This window comes from Tauraco erythrolophus, chromosome 9, assembly GCF_009769465.1.
Source record: "Tauraco erythrolophus isolate bTauEry1 chromosome 9, bTauEry1.pri, whole genome shotgun sequence".
Taxonomy (NCBI): Eukaryota; Metazoa; Chordata; class Aves; order Musophagiformes; family Musophagidae; genus Tauraco; species Tauraco erythrolophus.
In genome coordinates, this window is record NC_141473.1 from 5846875 (window position 1) to 5864327 (window position 17453).

Below are 17453 nucleotides of genomic sequence, written 5' to 3' on the forward strand. Positions count from 1 at the left end.
CTTCCAATCCAGCTCCTGAAAAAGAAAAAGAATATCCGACATCTCCAGACTACCTGGAAATAGCAATTTACTGCATAGGGGTCTTCTTAATTGCCTGCATGGTGCTGACGGTCATCCTGTGCCGCATGAAGAACACCACCAAGAAGCCGGATTTCAGCAGCCAGCCCGCTGTCCATAAGCTGACAAAGCGAATCCCTCTGCGCAGACAGGTAACAGAAAGTAGATAAAGAGTTTAAAAATCTTTTACCAAACAACTAAGCCAGCACATCCTTCTGATGAAAGCTTTGGAAAAGGGAATAAATAGGCATGGTACCAATGGTACCGAAGTGCAGTAGGGGTGGGATTTAATCTGGCCCCTTGGAGACTGGCGTGGGAAGAGAGTGCATCTTAATGCAGCAATGTGTGTCTCGAGGCAAGGAAATCAGGGCAGGGATGCTAGTGGAGAAATGTAAAAAATGGAATATGTTCTGTATTAGCAGTCTATAGATGGAAAAAAATGTATTGAAAGTATTTTGGGGCCTGATCCCACAGCTCATTGAAGTCAATGGAAAAATTTTTACTGACTTTAATGGGCTTTGGAATGGGCTCCTATTTAATTGTGTATTTATGATGTTTCTAAGGTGACTATTACTGCAGTAACTAGGTACCAGATAGAGAGGTATTTCTCAGGAAAAATTTTGAAGACTGAGAGGAGGGAATCTCACAGCCAAGCATCCAGAAACCACCCCAAAATAGAAAAAAAAGACTGTAATAAAATAAAAATAGGGAAGATAGCGTATCGGATCTCAGACACTTTGATTAAGACGCTGATGCTTTTGAGTGAGGAACAAAAGCAAACACCGAATTTAAAATCCACACAACAGCATCACATAAAATATGTTTTACAATTGCTTGTGGCTGGCAATGAGTGTTTCTGGAGAGGACAATACCATGAGCAACAAACCAGTTGAACAAGTAACGGGCCTTTGGCTTTGTCACAGGCCATCACTTGCCAAAACAGCCTCTATTCCCACATGCTCTCCTCTCCTGAAAGACTTGTTTCTTTTGAATCTGGAGTTTAATAGATTTTGATTTTATTTTTTTTTCTCGCAGTAGGTCTTCAGAATAGACCTCTAAACCCACCAGATCTACCCCCAGATTTCAGCCCAGCAAGGCGGAGGGGTGCTGGTGTCTAAGGTGTTGGTTCACTTTGTTATTCAAAATAAAGACCATCCACAGGGGTTGGACCCAGGCTCTGGTCATGGTATTTGGATCTGAGGGTTTAGTTTGAGTCCATCTGCACCATGAATAGGTTGTTTTTGCAGTCTGTTCAGAATATTAAACTATCAGTAATACCTTAACAATAGTTCTTCAGTATGGGTAAGTGCAATTTAGATGAGGAAACAGCCAGAGTTAGGGTGGAACTTGGTCTTGGGATTTTGGACATTATTACTTTTTTCTGAACCCTTTTTTCAGGGTTTCTGAATCACCTTGGTTAGGAATACTACAGAGAAATCCCTCTAGTAATGCTTTAGCCATCTTCCTCTAAAGCGCAGTATTTAAAAGAAATTTTGATGGAGGGGACATTAACTTATTCTGGTCTGAAAAATACTCTGGTTTATGAGCAAAAGTGTTGATCCTTATTTTGTCTGACTTGGCTACTTTTTTTTGGTTTTAATTATTATATTCACTTACTTGAAGATCACTGGGAAGAGGGACTTTTGCCTCTATCAGAGTGATGAGAAGCCCTCAGCAAAATTTGCACATCTCTATGGCTAAAATTCTCGTGGCCTTCTGGACAAAGAAAATGCTTTTCAAATGTTGTGTACTTAACCAGAGAGAGATAGATATCAGCTGCTGCTTAGATAAAAGACATCTAGTAGATTTCTGCCTAAATATAAAAGCATCTTAATGACTCAGAGAGAAGTTGACGGCATAAAAAATACCTGGGGTTTGGTGTGAGCTCAGTTGTGTCAGTTGGAAATGGCTCCTCGGGGGGAGAGTGTTATTTCATTGCGTGTGACAGCAGTGCCAACCACTGCCCTCACTTTAGTTATTTATCATTAAATGATGCAATGTGGACCTTCTCCAAAGCTATTGTTTTCACAGAGGGAAAAAAATCTCTGTCTTATAACATGCTTGTCAGATCGGGTTTTATTGATTTATTTTGGTTTTCTAGATTTTCTCAGCAAAAACACCATTTTGCTTTTAAAAGTGGGAATAATTTTTTTTTAAATGGTATGTGTTTGAAAGTGCAAATCCGATTTCAACCCAAAGCAAAAATTTCACTACTCTTAATTTTCCCAAGTACTTTTTTATTAATAGGAGTTTCTCATTGAAGGGCTCTCTGCTCTTGTATCTTCATAGAGAAAAATAGAACTACTATGAGCATTAAAAGAAATCTGTGTTTCTGTTCTGATGATTTCACTGGTCATTTCGCTAGTTGTATTAGCTTGCAAAGGCAGGATGAGATGGGTACTCCCTGAAAACTTGCTCATCACCAGTGAAGATTTCTCAAATTTTCAGTTAGCAGTCTCCTTGGTCTCTAAGGCTGCAGCAGTTGTTTCGTTTCTTCATCTTTTAAAGCTGGTTTTGGATGTCAGAAGTCAGTTGTCACAAATCAAGAATTAAAAAATAAGTCAGGAGGTGTTTTATTTAATGGAATGTGTGTTGCTGGATGATTCAATTTGGTTTGTTTTGTTCTTTCACCAGGCTTACATTTTCTTGTTTCAGTTTATTTGCATTTCAGAGGATTGTGTTTAAAGCCTGGTGGGATTTTGTCGCTAAACCTCTGTTAATGTGTTGGTCACAGAAGGTTCTCCCTTGCTTTTGTGCTGTGCAGTGGAGGAATAGAGAAAGTGGCTGAGCTGAGAGGATGGGTGAGAGCAAGCAGGGTTGATGCTGGTGGCAGGTAGACTGTGTGAGCTGGGCAGAGATCTGGGGATTTGCTGGGATTCCAGTGAAATGAAGCCATAGATTGGGGAATTCCTGATATTGTTTTTGAAGCTCTCTGCCACTGGGTCAAGCTCCCTAAGGATCTGGGTAGGAAAATAATCCTGGTTCACGAAGTGGCATTGACATGACTGTGATGCCATCTTGTCTAAGAGGGGTAAGAGTCTTGCTGAGTAACATATGGTTTGGTTTGCAGGCCTGGATTCTCGTACGCTATTTAGTCTGAGCTACTACTGGATTTTATCATTCTCCACATGCAGGCATTTTTTTTCCTGCCAAAATGCAGTTCTTTTTGCATTCATAGGAAGGGTCATGATGAAGTCAGGAATTATCAGTTCCCTCCCCCCTACAGTCCTCAGCCTCGCTAAGATCTGATGCTTGCTTTTCGAAATGGAAACTGCTTACAGGGAAATCCAAACTGCTTACAGGGAATCCAGCAAGCAGTTCCTCTTCTTCATATAAAAGCAGGGAGCATCAGCCATGTTCTGCCTGGCAGTACCAGCTTGCAAGAGAGGGGTAAGAAGTATTTGTAGGCTTGATCATCACAAGCTGGTTTGCCATATAGGCTTTAGGTGACAGGTTCACTGAACCAAAAGGTAAAGAGTAGCCTTCAATAGGATATACATCTGTTTTGCAGAACTCTTTTATTTGTTAAAAGAAAAAAAAAATTATAATTAAACCAGACAAAATGACAGTTCTGCTCTAGTGGTTATAGAAGGTCCTATCTCTTGTGACTTTCTCTAAGTCAACCAAAAGTCTTTGTCATCACTAGAGCATTTCATTAGTGCTATCACAGTTAATCTGTCAAATTTGGGCCCCCTCAATCTTAGGTGTATGCACGTGTCTTAAATAGGGGAGGAATGATTTCTTATGCTTAGTATTTTAGATACGTTCCCATTAATTTATTTCTACTGTGGTTGTTGATTCTAATCCTTCATAAAGATATAGTGAGGACATTTGTGATGAGCAAAGACTGATTGGTTCAAAGTAAGACTTAAGCTCACGGAGCAAAATAGCTGTTTCAAAATGGTGATGGCAGCTGGAACCTGAAAAAAAAAAGTAATCTGGAACAAGTAAACTAACATAGTATTTGATGTAGTATTGAGCTGTAAAAATATCATTCATTTTAAGGAATAGACTCTGAAATGTGAAGATCAGTACACAACTTGCAGTAGGATGTGTTGCAAGGCATTTACTTTAATACATATTTTAGTTTCTTGTGATTTCTGTACATGAAAATCATTGACTTGCCTAGTAGTACTCATTTGCTCTTTTGTTGTTTAAGCGTTTCAGCAGGACAACTCTTCTTGAAGGGGTTGTGCTTGTGTGCTCGTGTTTTAAACACCAGTATTTACGTTAGGAATCCTCAGTTTCATGTATTTAACCATGTTTCATGCATTTAACCTTCTATTTTCCTAGATCCAGTCACTCAGATGGATCATCTCTATCAGCAGCTAATAGCATTACTTACCAATTATGTTTATATGCAGATATGCATATGACTTCAAATTAACTTTTACAGCAGAGCCTTCAAAAAGACTGACAATTATAGGAAATCACTGCATGGCTGCTAAAATCTCACAGCATGAGTGCCAGAACTGACAGATCTAGGCTTCGGGATATGGTATAAATCATCAGTGGAGAAAAACACCCTTCATAATCAATTACAGACAATTACACACTGCTCTGCAGCTGATTTTGCCACATGGCATTTAAAGATTCCAGCAAAGATTTGTTTGTTTTAAATGCTCCACTGCTTAGAAATGCTTGTAAAGCATTATCTCAGAGCTGATTAAATACAGTGTGTTGGCCGAAGGAAAAATATGTTGTTGAAATGGGGATATAATAATGCATTGGTGTGTGAGGTTTGGACACAGTGGGCTTTTCTCCGTCTGAAGTGCAGATATGGAGCTAAAGATCTGTTGGAGGCTGGTACTTTTCCTGGTTCTGGCCTCCTACAAAGCAGAAAGGAAGCATACAAAGACTATTTTATGGCGGAGGTCTACCTTCCTGTTGAGGTTAACATATACCACAGTAGTCCTTACAGTGTTTTGCTCAAGTCAAGCTGACTTTTGCCTTCCTTGCTTTAATTAAGCACTCAAAATACCTCATTGGTGTAGTGTTGTCACTTAAAATAGGTGTCGCCAACACAGTGAGTAGACCTAGAAGATGTCTAATTTGCCTGCATCAGGTGCCCTTCCTTGCTTCTCTGCCCTGGCTCTGCTTTGTTCTCTGAACAGCACATGTTGGTGAGCTGGGTGATTGCCCAAGAAGTTCATGCGTTTTGATTAGATGTTCAGCTGCTGCTTTTTGGCACCTGGTCGACCCAAAAAGTCACCCCGTAGTCTGTATATTGACCCTGTACAGTGAACAACCTTGCTGCAAAAACTCAGTATGGCCTCTGTTATGCCTGTGTGCTTGATTCTTTGCATAACTGAAAGCAGAAAGAGCATCCACATACTTGAAATGTGGAGGTTCATGGCAGGAGTGTCACTGACTCTTGAACCTGCATGGTAAGGGGTTGGAGAGCAGTGTTGCAGGTGAAAAGGGGAAAGCAGCAAGCTGGAAAAAGGCTTTCTATATGCTGTTACTTAAATGTATGCATGTAGATTAAAGTTAACCAAGTCTCCTGACCTTGGAGTAGGTAGTTTTCTTCATTGTTTTATAGTTCACTCTAAGGCAATGAGAAAAGATGCTTAAGAGATGAGTTCAAAGGTTAATTCTTTACTATTGCAGAAAAGGTGAAAGGCCATTTTGAAACAGAAAATCTCCCCCAATCACAAGCCAGCCTGGGTTGGCTTTGTCTTTTCGGGAGCGGACTTTTATAGCCCTTGAGCTCCTGTAACTCCTCGTACTGCTCCAGTTAATCAATGAGATGACTATTCCCTGGGAGTGCAGTCCATTTTTCTTCTCCCAGGCACTGAGTAGTTCCTCTGGATTTCTCATCATTCTGTCCATGTTAATGCACTTTGGTTACCTACAGCATCTCCAGCCAATCATCTGGTTATTGTGTGAAGTAAACATGTGCAGTAGCATTAAAAGGGAAACTGGCAGATTCTTTCATCTGTTTTTCCTCTACATTATTACTATTTAACTTCTGTGTTTGAAATGCATCACCAGAGTATTTCAGTTTATTGCAAGTTTACATTTATAGGTTTTAACCATGCTAAGACTGCTGAATTGTGAGCGCAAGAGCTAGCGAAAAGATGAAACTCTGGCAGACAGCTGAACAGTGTCTAATACAAATATTATATTAATGAAAAACAACCCATAGAACATTTTTGGGCTGTTTCTGATACATAAAGGATATCATCTAAATTTTGAAGTTTCAATTCCATGCCTTCCTGATGTCCCATGAAAACAATGGCTATAATGGCAAAGAAAGTAAAGGCAATGTTAATAAATAAATAAGAATCAATACTTGAATAAAGGTCTTGGTAGAATGGCTGGAGAATAGTGAATGGATTTTGGAAATATGGAGGAAGTGGTCATAGACTATTAGCAGGTTTGTGGTGAGAGGTTTAAAAATAGAAACCAGAAATAACAGAAGAATGAAATTCAGGGGAAGTTGTGGAGGATAGAGGCGTTGTCGCATTGTTTGTGGAGATTTGCACGTTTCTTAGTGCTGAGCTGGTTCCTTTCATGAAGCCTCAATTTTAAACCATAATGAAATATTAAAATGAGCAAAAAAATAAGCAAAAGTCTAGTTGCAGCCTTGGTTCTCATGCTGGTTTGCCATGCAGCTGCAGCAGGCATGCTGGGCATGACAGCATCTCTCTCGAAGAGCTCTGTTCAGTATTCACTTGCTGATTTATTTAGAGCTACATGATCTGCCTTAACAGTAGTTTTCTGTTTGTATCCCAAGTGGTCACCGTATAGTATCCTAGAGGAATGTGCCAGGTACTTATGTTTGCTGAAAGTAAATATTAACATTCGTGATGGTGGGATGAATGAGGGAGAAGGCGGTCCACCTTTCTGTTTTAAACGTTAGCCTTATTTGTGCAGTTATACTCTCTTGTTCCATAGACACCGCATCTCGCAGGCAGAAGCTGGAGCTTCTGATATCAAGAAAGGTCTGTCAGCTGCCAAACTGGTTACCAAGGTTAATTTCTTGATGGCAATTCTTAACACTTTCTTCCTTTTGAAACCTCTTTCCAGTTTTAATCTCTGGTCTTAGAAAAATGTGTCAAGAAGCCCAGCCCATTTGATGAGATGGGTTTGAGGATGTCAATCTGCAAAAAGACCTCTCAAACACAACAGGTGGTCAGAGTTGTGATAAGAAATTTGTTTGAGCACCTTAGCCTTGTCTTATCAAAATGCATTGTGTAAGAGCATGATTTGCACAAGCCTTTTAGCCCTGTTCTGAGGAGCTGCAGTAATTCTGTGGACTGAGACAGTGTTAATTTTTAATTGGATTTAAAATAAGGGAGCACTAAGTTGGACTTACTAGTTGTCATAGAGACAAGAAGACTTTGTGTTGCTATCACTGTGTGTCAGATTTGCACATTAATACTATTAGGATCTGTTTGCTTCTAATTGCTTTTTTTTTTTATCCAGCTATAAGACACGTATAAAAAAATGGGGGTTGTTTTACATAAGCAAGCCTGGTCTCAAAGTTGACTCCAGGTGGTGAAGATGAAGGTGAAGGTTGAGAGTGGCAGTTATTCTGATGCCCCAGGCTTCCAGCTCAGGCAGGGGCCCAACGATGCTGGCCAAGAAGCACCTCCTGATGCCGGATGTGAGGATGGCATTGTGAAATCTTCTTCCTGCATTGGGCCACCAGATTCGGGCTTGGCCAAGACTTAATGGCCTGAAGAGAGAAGGAGATTTGAGAAAAGAGCCTCATGGACGATACACCATTCACACCAAGTTTTGTTACCTGGATAGAATAGCTGCTTCCTCTTTCAAAGCAGCTGTCGTCAAACACCTTTGATGCTCTAAGGAAAATGTATTGTTGTTGAGGCCGATGAGAAATCATGCTCCAAAGTGAATTATGTTTTAAAGCATTGGACCTTAAATAATTTTTATAAGCTTATCTCCACATTGTCTGCAGAATCTTTAATTAAGAATGTAATCAATTGAAAGCTTAAATATCCCCCAATTATTGTGATAGCTTCTTGATGCTTTCAGTATTGAACGCTTAGAAAATATGTGAGAGAATCCAGCATTTCCTACACAGTAGTAAGCATATGATCTTGATCATTGGTGCTGATGAGATGTACTTGAGCCTTTGCAAAAATACCATTTTTTGTAAATTTCAATTTAATAGTAACACCAAAAAATAGTAAATTGTGTGCTGATTTGGGAAAAGAAATGATGACATGGACAACTAGAAGTTAGTGAGTGAAAAGAGCTTATTGGTAACCTCTGCTCACAGTATAAGCTGTCCACTTAGTTCTCTGGTGATATAAATACTCTCAGTTGGTTAAAAAAATATTAATTTGATAGACAAACTGAGGGAAAGTTTATTTAATTTATCTTCTGAGTGAATGTATTTAAAACTTATGTGATTTTCAACCTATGGGACAGAATTGCAACCTTGGCAGCAAGGAGTACTGTGCTTACAAGGAGGGTAAATGTATGAGAATAAGGCGCTAGAAACAAAACTGTAGATTCAGCCCCTTTTTCCTAATACCACTGTTCTGAGCTGGCTTGGTTACCCTGGTACTGCTGTTTTTCAGACGTTGGGTCAAGATTACATCTCTACCTTTTTTTTTTTTTTTTTGCATCTTGTATTGCAACAACAGGTGTCAGCCGACTCGAGCTCCTCCATGAATTCCAACACGCCTCTGGTGAGGATAACTACTCGCCTGTCCTCTACTGCTGATGCCCCCATGCTGGCAGGAGTCTCGGAGTATGAATTGCCAGAAGACCCAAAATGGGAGTTTCCAAGAGATAAGTACGTAGCCTGATTCTCTTAACACTGCCTACGCACGTCTGAAATACGTAACGCAGTATGAGAGGAAACATGTTTCCTGATGTTTCCCGGGGTTTCTTTAGAACTAAAGAAAATCTCAATTACCTGAACCTTCTCTGAAGATCAAGAGCCAATTAGATTATCAGAAATCAGTCTTTTTTAAAATAGAAACTGAATTTTCGCTGCCTATTGTTCTGATTTTATTTTCAGAGTTCTGGTAGGTTTTCAGATTCCCTGCTGAAATGTAACTCCTCTGTTACAAAAGGAGTGAATCTGAAATGTGATTTCAAAACATATATGATTTAGACTGGGAGAGATGTCCACGTACAAGCATTGTTGAAGGGCAGTTGAGATTTCCCCGAGCAATACCTCTGTGTGTTAAACCATGTTTCTTAGTTGAAATATTGAACTTAATTGTTTAATATTTATAAAATAGGTAATAAAATATCATCTAGGAGATAAAGTCTAGAATATAGTATTAGACAATCTTTTCTTTCTGTCAGGACCTTCTGGGTGGGATTTTGTGTTGATTTTGTGTTAGCCTGTATTAATGGAGATGGTGGTTTTTGATTTAGTGGGACACTTTGCATATTGTTTACATATATGTATAAATTCTGTGGCTTAAAAGTGTTAGGTTTCAACAAAGCATACTGAATCTCGATATATGCAAATATATATGCAAATTCATATGGCTACATAATATTTTCTTCTAAGTCTGTTGACTAATGTGCAAAATAAGCTGCTGAATAATCTAATTAAAGCTGTAAGCATATTTCTTAATATAAACGACATGTAAAAGAGGTACATAAGATATAATCACGGTTCTACCTAAAGTTAGTACTAACTTTAAGAAGTCTTCAGGTGGCTTTGAGAAAATAACACCTTTTATCATGAACGGTTCTCTTTCAAAGTTCAGCGTTGTAACTTTTGGAGAGGAGAGCTGTCATTTTGAACCTTCTGACAACTGTTCTGGATATTATTTTAATGATGTAGCTGAAAACTAGTGCAGAATGCTGTAATTGCCACCTGCAGTATTCTAGTCAACAGTGGGGGCCTGTATACGTACTCCTGTCAGCCCGTACCCTGAGGGGATACACTAAACGTGGAAAATTTTAGAGTACTAAACATTTAAAACCAGCATTCAGCACAAATGTAGGTGGAGCAGATTTGCAATGAAAAGAGGCTATTTAGAGGCAGTTTATTAGGTTGGGGGGCAGGAGGCACACAATGAGGGGTTTGTTACTTTAGTCCTAGCAGGGCAATAGCACATAAATTAACCAGTTTCCAATGCAAATGTTTGTTCTCTGCCAAGATCCTAAATTCAGTTTTAGTTCTGGAGAAAACGCAGGATGACCTCAGCATAGCATATGCTGCCCTTCAGTCTTTGCACCTTTTTAAACGCGCGTTTGCTTTAGAAACTGATCCAAAACAGCTTGAGGAATTCTCACCGAGGCACAGACCGCGTTTGACAAGGAGTCTGCGGGCTGCCCTCGGGAGGAACCACCTCTTGCTTCTGGCTTGTGCCTGGGCAGATAAGCGGGATTTTCAAACCACTTAGCCCTGGTCTAACACTATTCTGTTGATGGTATGACAATCTCTCCCTGTGTTTCATGGAGGAAGACAGAAGTCCATGCTTTTAAAACCAAGTGCCTACGTATATCATACCTGTGAATCCTGCTTTTGACCATGGTCAAGAGTGTAAGAACTTGGTTATGAAAATACTTATCAGAATCTGGCCCCTACGCTGGATATCGTTTGCACCCTCGCTGATTTCTGCCATGGTGCTGCTTCTGGAGCTGGATGATATTCTCTGCAAGGGAAGAGGCCTGAATCTGGCCCTTAAGCACTTAAGCTGGAACCGAAAAGATTCTGCCCAGGGGCTTTGAAGTTTCTTTTTCATTTTATGTCTTTATCCTGCTGAAGCTGAGATCGACATCTCTGCATCTGTTTGTTACTGCTGAGCAGGTTTTGCAACCAGGTATATGCTCCACAAAAGACATTTTGAGCTAAAATTAAGCTGCCTGAGAGCATGTTTGATTTTTCCTTTCCGCTTGCATTGTGCTGTTATATCACAGGAGTTAATAATATTTAAAACATCCCCCTGCTCTTAATACCACCCTTTGCCACACAAATCATCAGCTGCCTGAAAGAGACCACATGGCAACGCACGCAAAGAAGCTTCTCTTTCATCTCCTTGCAGTCAACGTGAAAAAAGACAGCGACCATCCGTGTTACAATGGCAGGAGAAGCTTTCCTGTTGCTGACTGCTCCTGAAGTTCAGCTGCAGCCTGATGCGTTTGGAAAGCTCAGCCTCTCTGCGCTGTGTCTCACCGCTTACTCACTGAGCACAGCCTCTTATTATGTATTATATATATTATATAAGGAGAGGGAAAGCTTAAAAGCTGAGTTTAGCAACTGATCTGCCCATGTGAGATGCTCGTGGTACCATCCCTAGGAAAACATACTGCAGCGCGCATGAAAACCGATGCGCACCCAGAGTCTCATTAGTTCCATATGATGAATGCTTCGTGCTACAGCAAGTTGTTGAAAGCTTTTTATATTTAGCCCTGGAATTTCACTGGCTGCATCCCTTCGCCAGATGCTCTGTGTTAATCTCTTGTTTACACCTCTAGGCTGACGCTGGGTAAACCCCTGGGAGAAGGTTGCTTTGGGCAAGTCGTCATGGCCGAAGCGGTGGGGATTGACAAAGACAGGCCAAAAGAAGCAGTGACTGTGGCAGTGAAGATGTTGAAAGGTAAGAAAATGGGCTGATTAGGGATCAGGATGGGTGATGTGGCGGTTCTCATCCACAAAAAGTTTCTTTTGTGGCATCTGAACTCTGTCATCATGGGGGGGGTCAAAGAGCACATAGCTGACCTCAGCCGTCAGCAGTTTGGGGTGTAAATCTGTGCCCTTGACAGCCTGTTTATCTTGAGCAGTGAGTATTTAGGAGCCAGGAGATGTATTAACATCGCGTGGGTCTCTTTGCTTTTAGTTTAGTTCATGTCAGAGTCTGTCCATGTGTAGATCCTAGCTCCTTCAGTCCAGGTGGTCTGGTGCCTATTTATTTTCAATTTAATTGTAAGGTTAGTTTGCAGGAAAGGCATAGTTATTGAAGGCTTGATAGCTAAGGGCAGTATTTTAATGTCTGATGTTACTGTTTTATTTCTTAACATATAACACTGAAGAGGTGGTCAGTCCATCAAAGAGCTTGAGATGGTTTTTTTTTTTTTTTTGGACATAACATATGACTTTGTATAACGTTCTGTGTATACTGGAAAATGAATCCTGTATTCTACATTTCGGTGCACACATGTTTTACACCAGCTGGTGAGCCTTAGTGAAGTTCAGGCTGGCACGCTAGAAAACATGAACTGAACCTGTGTCTTGTACAGATGATGCTACAGAAAAAGATCTATCTGACCTGGTGTCAGAGATGGAGATGATGAAGATGATTGGGAAGCATAAAAACATCATCAATCTCCTTGGAGCCTGTACCCAGGACGGTGAGTAGAAAAAAGAAAGTAAACCAGGACTTTCCAACAGGTCTGCGAAAGTCTCATTAATCATAATTTTTCAAGAGTTTTGAAGGAAGCAGTCATGTCGTGATGGGATTTTTAGATATTTCCCTAGCTTAGCAGCAATATTTTAACTTCTGTCTCTCATTATACTTGCAGCTTGAGTACAAGAAAGGGTACTGTATCATATGAAAACTCTAATCCCATACTGTAGGGAAAAAATAACATTTTACAGGGGCTTTACCCATGCCTGTTGTTCTGAATTGTCAGTCCAGCTTTAGTGGAACTTATATCCCATGAATTTGAAATGAGCACTTTTACTTTCTAAAGACTACAGTGTTTTTATTAAAAGCTAATTATGTCATGTAAAGCAATGCAAACTGGCACAAAATTGTGGAAATTAAGAAAATCTTAAGAAGCACTTTCATCTTATTTGAGATTTTGTGGCATTTTTTGATTGAGAACGCTTACTTTTCAGTACATGGCATGGTCTTGGAAGGCATAGGCACCGGGTCAGAGTTTAGGCACTTCCAGCCACTAATTGTATCTCTGCTGCTATCCTGCTATGGAGCTTTGGGCCAGTCACTTCACCAAGTCCAAAGTGACTCCTTTTCTTTCAAGCTGTGCTTACTGATTTCACAGTTAAACATTTATTAATTCGGTTTGTTTATTATAGAGCGCTAAAAGCTTCTTTACATCGAAACATTTTACCCTTCCACCTCACTCCAGTTTTCACACAATTCTGTTTATCCAAAGGTCCATTGTACGTGATAGTAGAATATGCTTCCAAAGGAAACCTGCGTGAGTACCTGCGAGCACGCCGCCCCCCAGGCATGGAATATTCGTTTGATATTAACAGGGTACCAGAAGAGCAGATGACATTCAAGGACTTAGTGTCATGCACGTACCAGTTGGCAAGAGGCATGGAGTACCTGGCTTCGCAAAAAGTAGGTAGAACTCAGCAAATACTGCACAAAGCATGTGATGTGTATTTATTCAGCACTTTTTTTAGGTTGGTTTTTGTTCTCGTCCCGTTTGTATTCAGGAATTAGCTGGAGGAAGGACCTTTCTCAGACAAGCTGCATAATCCATACTCTTGCAGATCAGTGGGAAAATTTGTACGCTTAAAGTTTTAATCCTCTGTTTAATGGTGTTGCTAAAATGAGGCCCAAAATGGATCGTTTAAAGTAAATATTGCATACATACCTGCTCCTTGAATTCATAAGCACAGGTGGTCATGTTACTCCACCCGTGAGACAGCAGGCACTGTTTGCCTTCTGTTTCCAGTCAAATCGACCAAATCAGCTGATGTAGTGGTGCAAAATGAATGAATTCAGTTAGTGAAAGGATTTACAGAATGATAACAGGCAGAGTTGAGAGGATTACAAGATGCCAGGGCAAAAATCATGAACAGAAGAGGCAAAAATAAATAGAATGAATTAGTCACTTAAATTATGTGCTTTACTTAAAACTGGAGTCTGCCAGGAGAGCCGGCTTGTTGAAAGAATTTATTTATCCTGTCATGTCCCTAGACACTTATTTCTTCAAATTTTCTTCAAATGTGGGTTTTTTTCCCTTTTTTTTTTTTTCAACCAGTAATTTGATCAAATTATAATCATGAAACCGTAAATAGCCGTGTATAACTAACTCTGTAAACATGTTGTGGCTTGGTGGACAGGCAGTCAAGAATACCGTGGGTGGTGTTTGGGACCCGATGTCTAAACCAGAGCATCAGATATTGATGACAAGTACTTCCTGCAAGATGTGGAGTGGTTAGTGGGATTTTTACCCATTTCCAGTCATGTCCAATCCCAAGTATGGAGCTGTTTTAACCAAAGACCAGAGCTGAGTGTAAACCTCCAGTCCTGTTGCGTGGAGTCACGATTTTTCCATTGCTTTTCTGCACTTGTAGAGATTGGGGGGAAGAGGCAATCTAGCTCTAATTTTGCTTTTATTCTTCTGATTTGAAACAGTAATTCTTAGCGTAGTAGGGTAGACATGCTTGACACCAAGACAAAATCTTGTAATGCAGTAAGCATGAGTATTGTATTAGGGTGAAGAACCTTAGGATATGTCTTTCTAAGATTAGCGAAGCATTTGCCTGGCAACGGGCCATGTCCCAGGAAAACAGAACAGTTGTGAAAGGAAAAAATAAGTCTTTTGATTGGCAAATCTTGAGAACAAGCGTCCGCCTGAGCAGCTCTGATGTGCTGTTGTAGGACACTGCCAAGAAGGTGTGCGCTCGCACAGATGCCCACGGCAGAGCCGTTTCATCCTTGATCCAGTTCCTTTGCGAAAGCACTCGGTCACTGCGCCGAACTTGAGGGAAAGTGAGGCATTGCATAAGGCAGAGGGAAAACAAAGGCAGCACATAGTAAAACTGTGCATTCCGGTTCTTCAGATATCCCACCATTTCTGTTTGTATTTCACTAGTTCTTTTCCCCTTAGGAAAATAACGAGAGCTGGTCTTCTCACGGTATTTTCATCATGCAGGAATTGTGAGAAGGCCAGTGTTCTTGTTATTTCAATCCCATAAATGGCTCGCTGAGACCTGAAAAAGGAAGGAAAAAAAAAATTAGAAAAGAAATATGTAAAGATTTTTGGGCACCTACTTTTTGCCTTACAAAAAATTTTTGCCTTACAAGCAATTGTACATTGGAAATGGGCTGTTGTTTCTGAGCTGGATGGATGTTTTTAAAAATTCTGTTGACGTGTCCTCTCCGACCTTCCAGTGCTGCACAAGAACCGCAGTGGAGCTCCAGATACAGGGGCTGTCCCAGGTCATTGCAAAGAGACAGCAAATCATTAGGGCCTGAGGGTCGGCAATGAAACCTGGCAAATATGGAGATCAGTAATTGGCACCATTTTGGAGAAGATACTAGGGTTTGAATCATTTGGTGTATTCACTCAGAGATGTTACATGCTGTTTGAGATGCTCTGTGGTACCCCCAGCCTGGTGCTCTGGAAAGGCATGGGTCTGCTGTAGATCCTGTGTCGTCCGTGGTAGTCTCATCAAGATACCGTGGATATATCCTAGGGCATCTCAGATGGAGTTATGTGCTTGTATTTGCGTGGTCGAATTGAGTTCCTAGTGTCTCAGGGGATGTTCTTGTAGGGTTTGAGAATAGGGACAGGGAAGTTGGAAGGCTGGCCTGTGTTGTCTCTGCTGAAGCTGAATTAGAAGACTGATTTGATGCTGCAAGCATGCGCTGTTGTCTGGCCCTGGGCACATGAAGGCATTGCTGGAGCAGGTTTTTCCTGGTGGTTCCCCATGGCTAACCCAGGGAGGAGCAGAAGCTTTGTAGGCTCACTTTACCCAGGCAGGATAAGAGATCTTAGAAAATTGCTGGGGCAAGTTATAGTGCAAGAAAGAAATTGGCTGTTGTACAGTATTTTTTGTAGCGGTTCAGTCCAGCGTGTCTATGCACATACTGAAATAAGGAGGACAACATAAAGAGTAATCCAAGATTGATGCAGGGGAAAGGATATTTAACTTGAAAAGAAGTTGGATATCCTGGGGGGATTCCAAACACAGTGTTTCTTACCATGCCTCTGCTACCACCTTGTATCAACCTTAGTAAGGCTGCATAAACAAAAGAATAATATCCAGAGCAGTCACAACATCCTTTTAGGATCGCGAATGAGTTGCAAGTTTTCAAGATAATGCTGACATGAAGGAAAAATCCTGGAGGAGATAACGTTTTTGGTTTCATTATCGAAGCTATTTGAAAGGCGAACAGCCTTTTAAACCAAAAAACGGATCAGTTTTGGGGGTTTGTTTGGTAAATTAAATTGTTATGGTCTCATGGTTGAAGTAAATACACACACTATAGACATCTAGTTTAAAATTATCTACTGTGGATGTATCTTATATTAAGATCTTTTATGTTAAAAATGGTTGCACTGATCCAGACTGTCAGGTTTTAGCTCTGGTGGAATGATATCATTTAAGAGCAGCAGCTTAATAAAATGCTCATTAACAGCATTTACAATGAGAGCGCTGCAATACCTGTGCCTGGGCACGTGTAACAGTGAATCACAAACAGCTTGGCACAGTTTGGGTCACCACCCGAGCTTTCAGCCTTAGCAAAATATCAGTCTTAAATAAACCAGGCTTTTCTAAAAGGCTTCTTAGGGCCCTTGTTCAACTGGGAAACACCAGCACCGAGGGGATGGGTGACGGTAATTAGATAATTATGTTTCACAGGCTTGTAGTAGACGTTTGGCTTTCCCACCTTGTGATTTAGGTTAAAATCTGTAAAGGAGGCTTAGTTACGGTGTAGAAGTAATTTCACTTTTACAACAGTTTATCTCAGTGGGCCTTATTTTCTTTTCATCTTTTCTTTCCAGTGTATCCATCGAGACTTGGCTGCAAGAAATGTTTTGGTAACTGAAAATAACGTCATGAAAATAGCAGACTTTGGTTTAGCCAGAGACATCAACAATATAGATTATTATAAAAAGACTACTAATGTAAGTGGATGCTTTTCTTATCTCTGGAAACAAGTGTTTCTTTCAAGGATTTACTTCAAAACTATGGTTCTAAAATTAATGGGCTTCTTGTACAGCAGCCTCTCATTTCATCGCAGGCAGAACTCTTACAGTGACAGTTAGTTGAAAAGATAACTGAAGAGGCTGTATATTGTATGATTTATTAGAGATGCGAAAATACAAGAATTATTTTTTGTCTGTCCCTGACTCCAATCACTTGACAAGTGGAAATATTCCTTTTGATTCCAGCTTATTTTGTATCAAGCCTCGGATCTTGAAATACACTGTATAAACAGTACTAGCAATAACCATCCTAAAAATCCTGTGTATGTGTGGTAATGCCGCATACAGCCTTATGCCTTTTGCCTGTACTTAGCTTCTTATGTACAAGTTATGATGGTAGTATCAAAGTGCATCTCGAGGTTGAGAAAATTGATTTTTTTTTTTTTTTAAACTCCCCACTCTGTCACCCTTTTGCTGTTTAACCTATACCAAATCAAGAAGACATAACATTTCAGCTGTAGTTACAGATCCCTGATTTGAACAGTTTACACCTCCTTCCCAGGGGATCTCTTAAGATCCTGACAATACACTTG

General features: G+C 40.3%; 1 protein-coding gene across 6 annotated transcripts in view; it reads left to right on the forward strand.

The window, feature by feature from the left end:
- The window catches only part of FGFR2 (fibroblast growth factor receptor 2), an 80176-nt gene that overhangs the window by 55225 nt on the left and 7498 nt on the right, over positions 1-17453 (forward strand). For 5 of the 6 annotated variants that reach the window (XM_086616668.1, XM_086616673.1, XM_086616669.1 and 2 more), the window contains 6 exons: positions 13-209; positions 8679-8830; positions 11482-11603; positions 12244-12354; positions 13123-13313; positions 16717-16839. In XM_086616668.1, the coding sequence (XP_086472794.1) occupies positions 13-209; positions 8679-8830; positions 11482-11603; positions 12244-12354; positions 13123-13313; positions 16717-16839 (896 nt within the window). The remainder of the gene's footprint in view (positions 1-12; positions 210-8678; positions 8831-11481; positions 11604-12243; positions 12355-13122; positions 13314-16716; positions 16840-17453) is intronic. The other variant, XM_086616672.1, reaches the window with a different exon arrangement.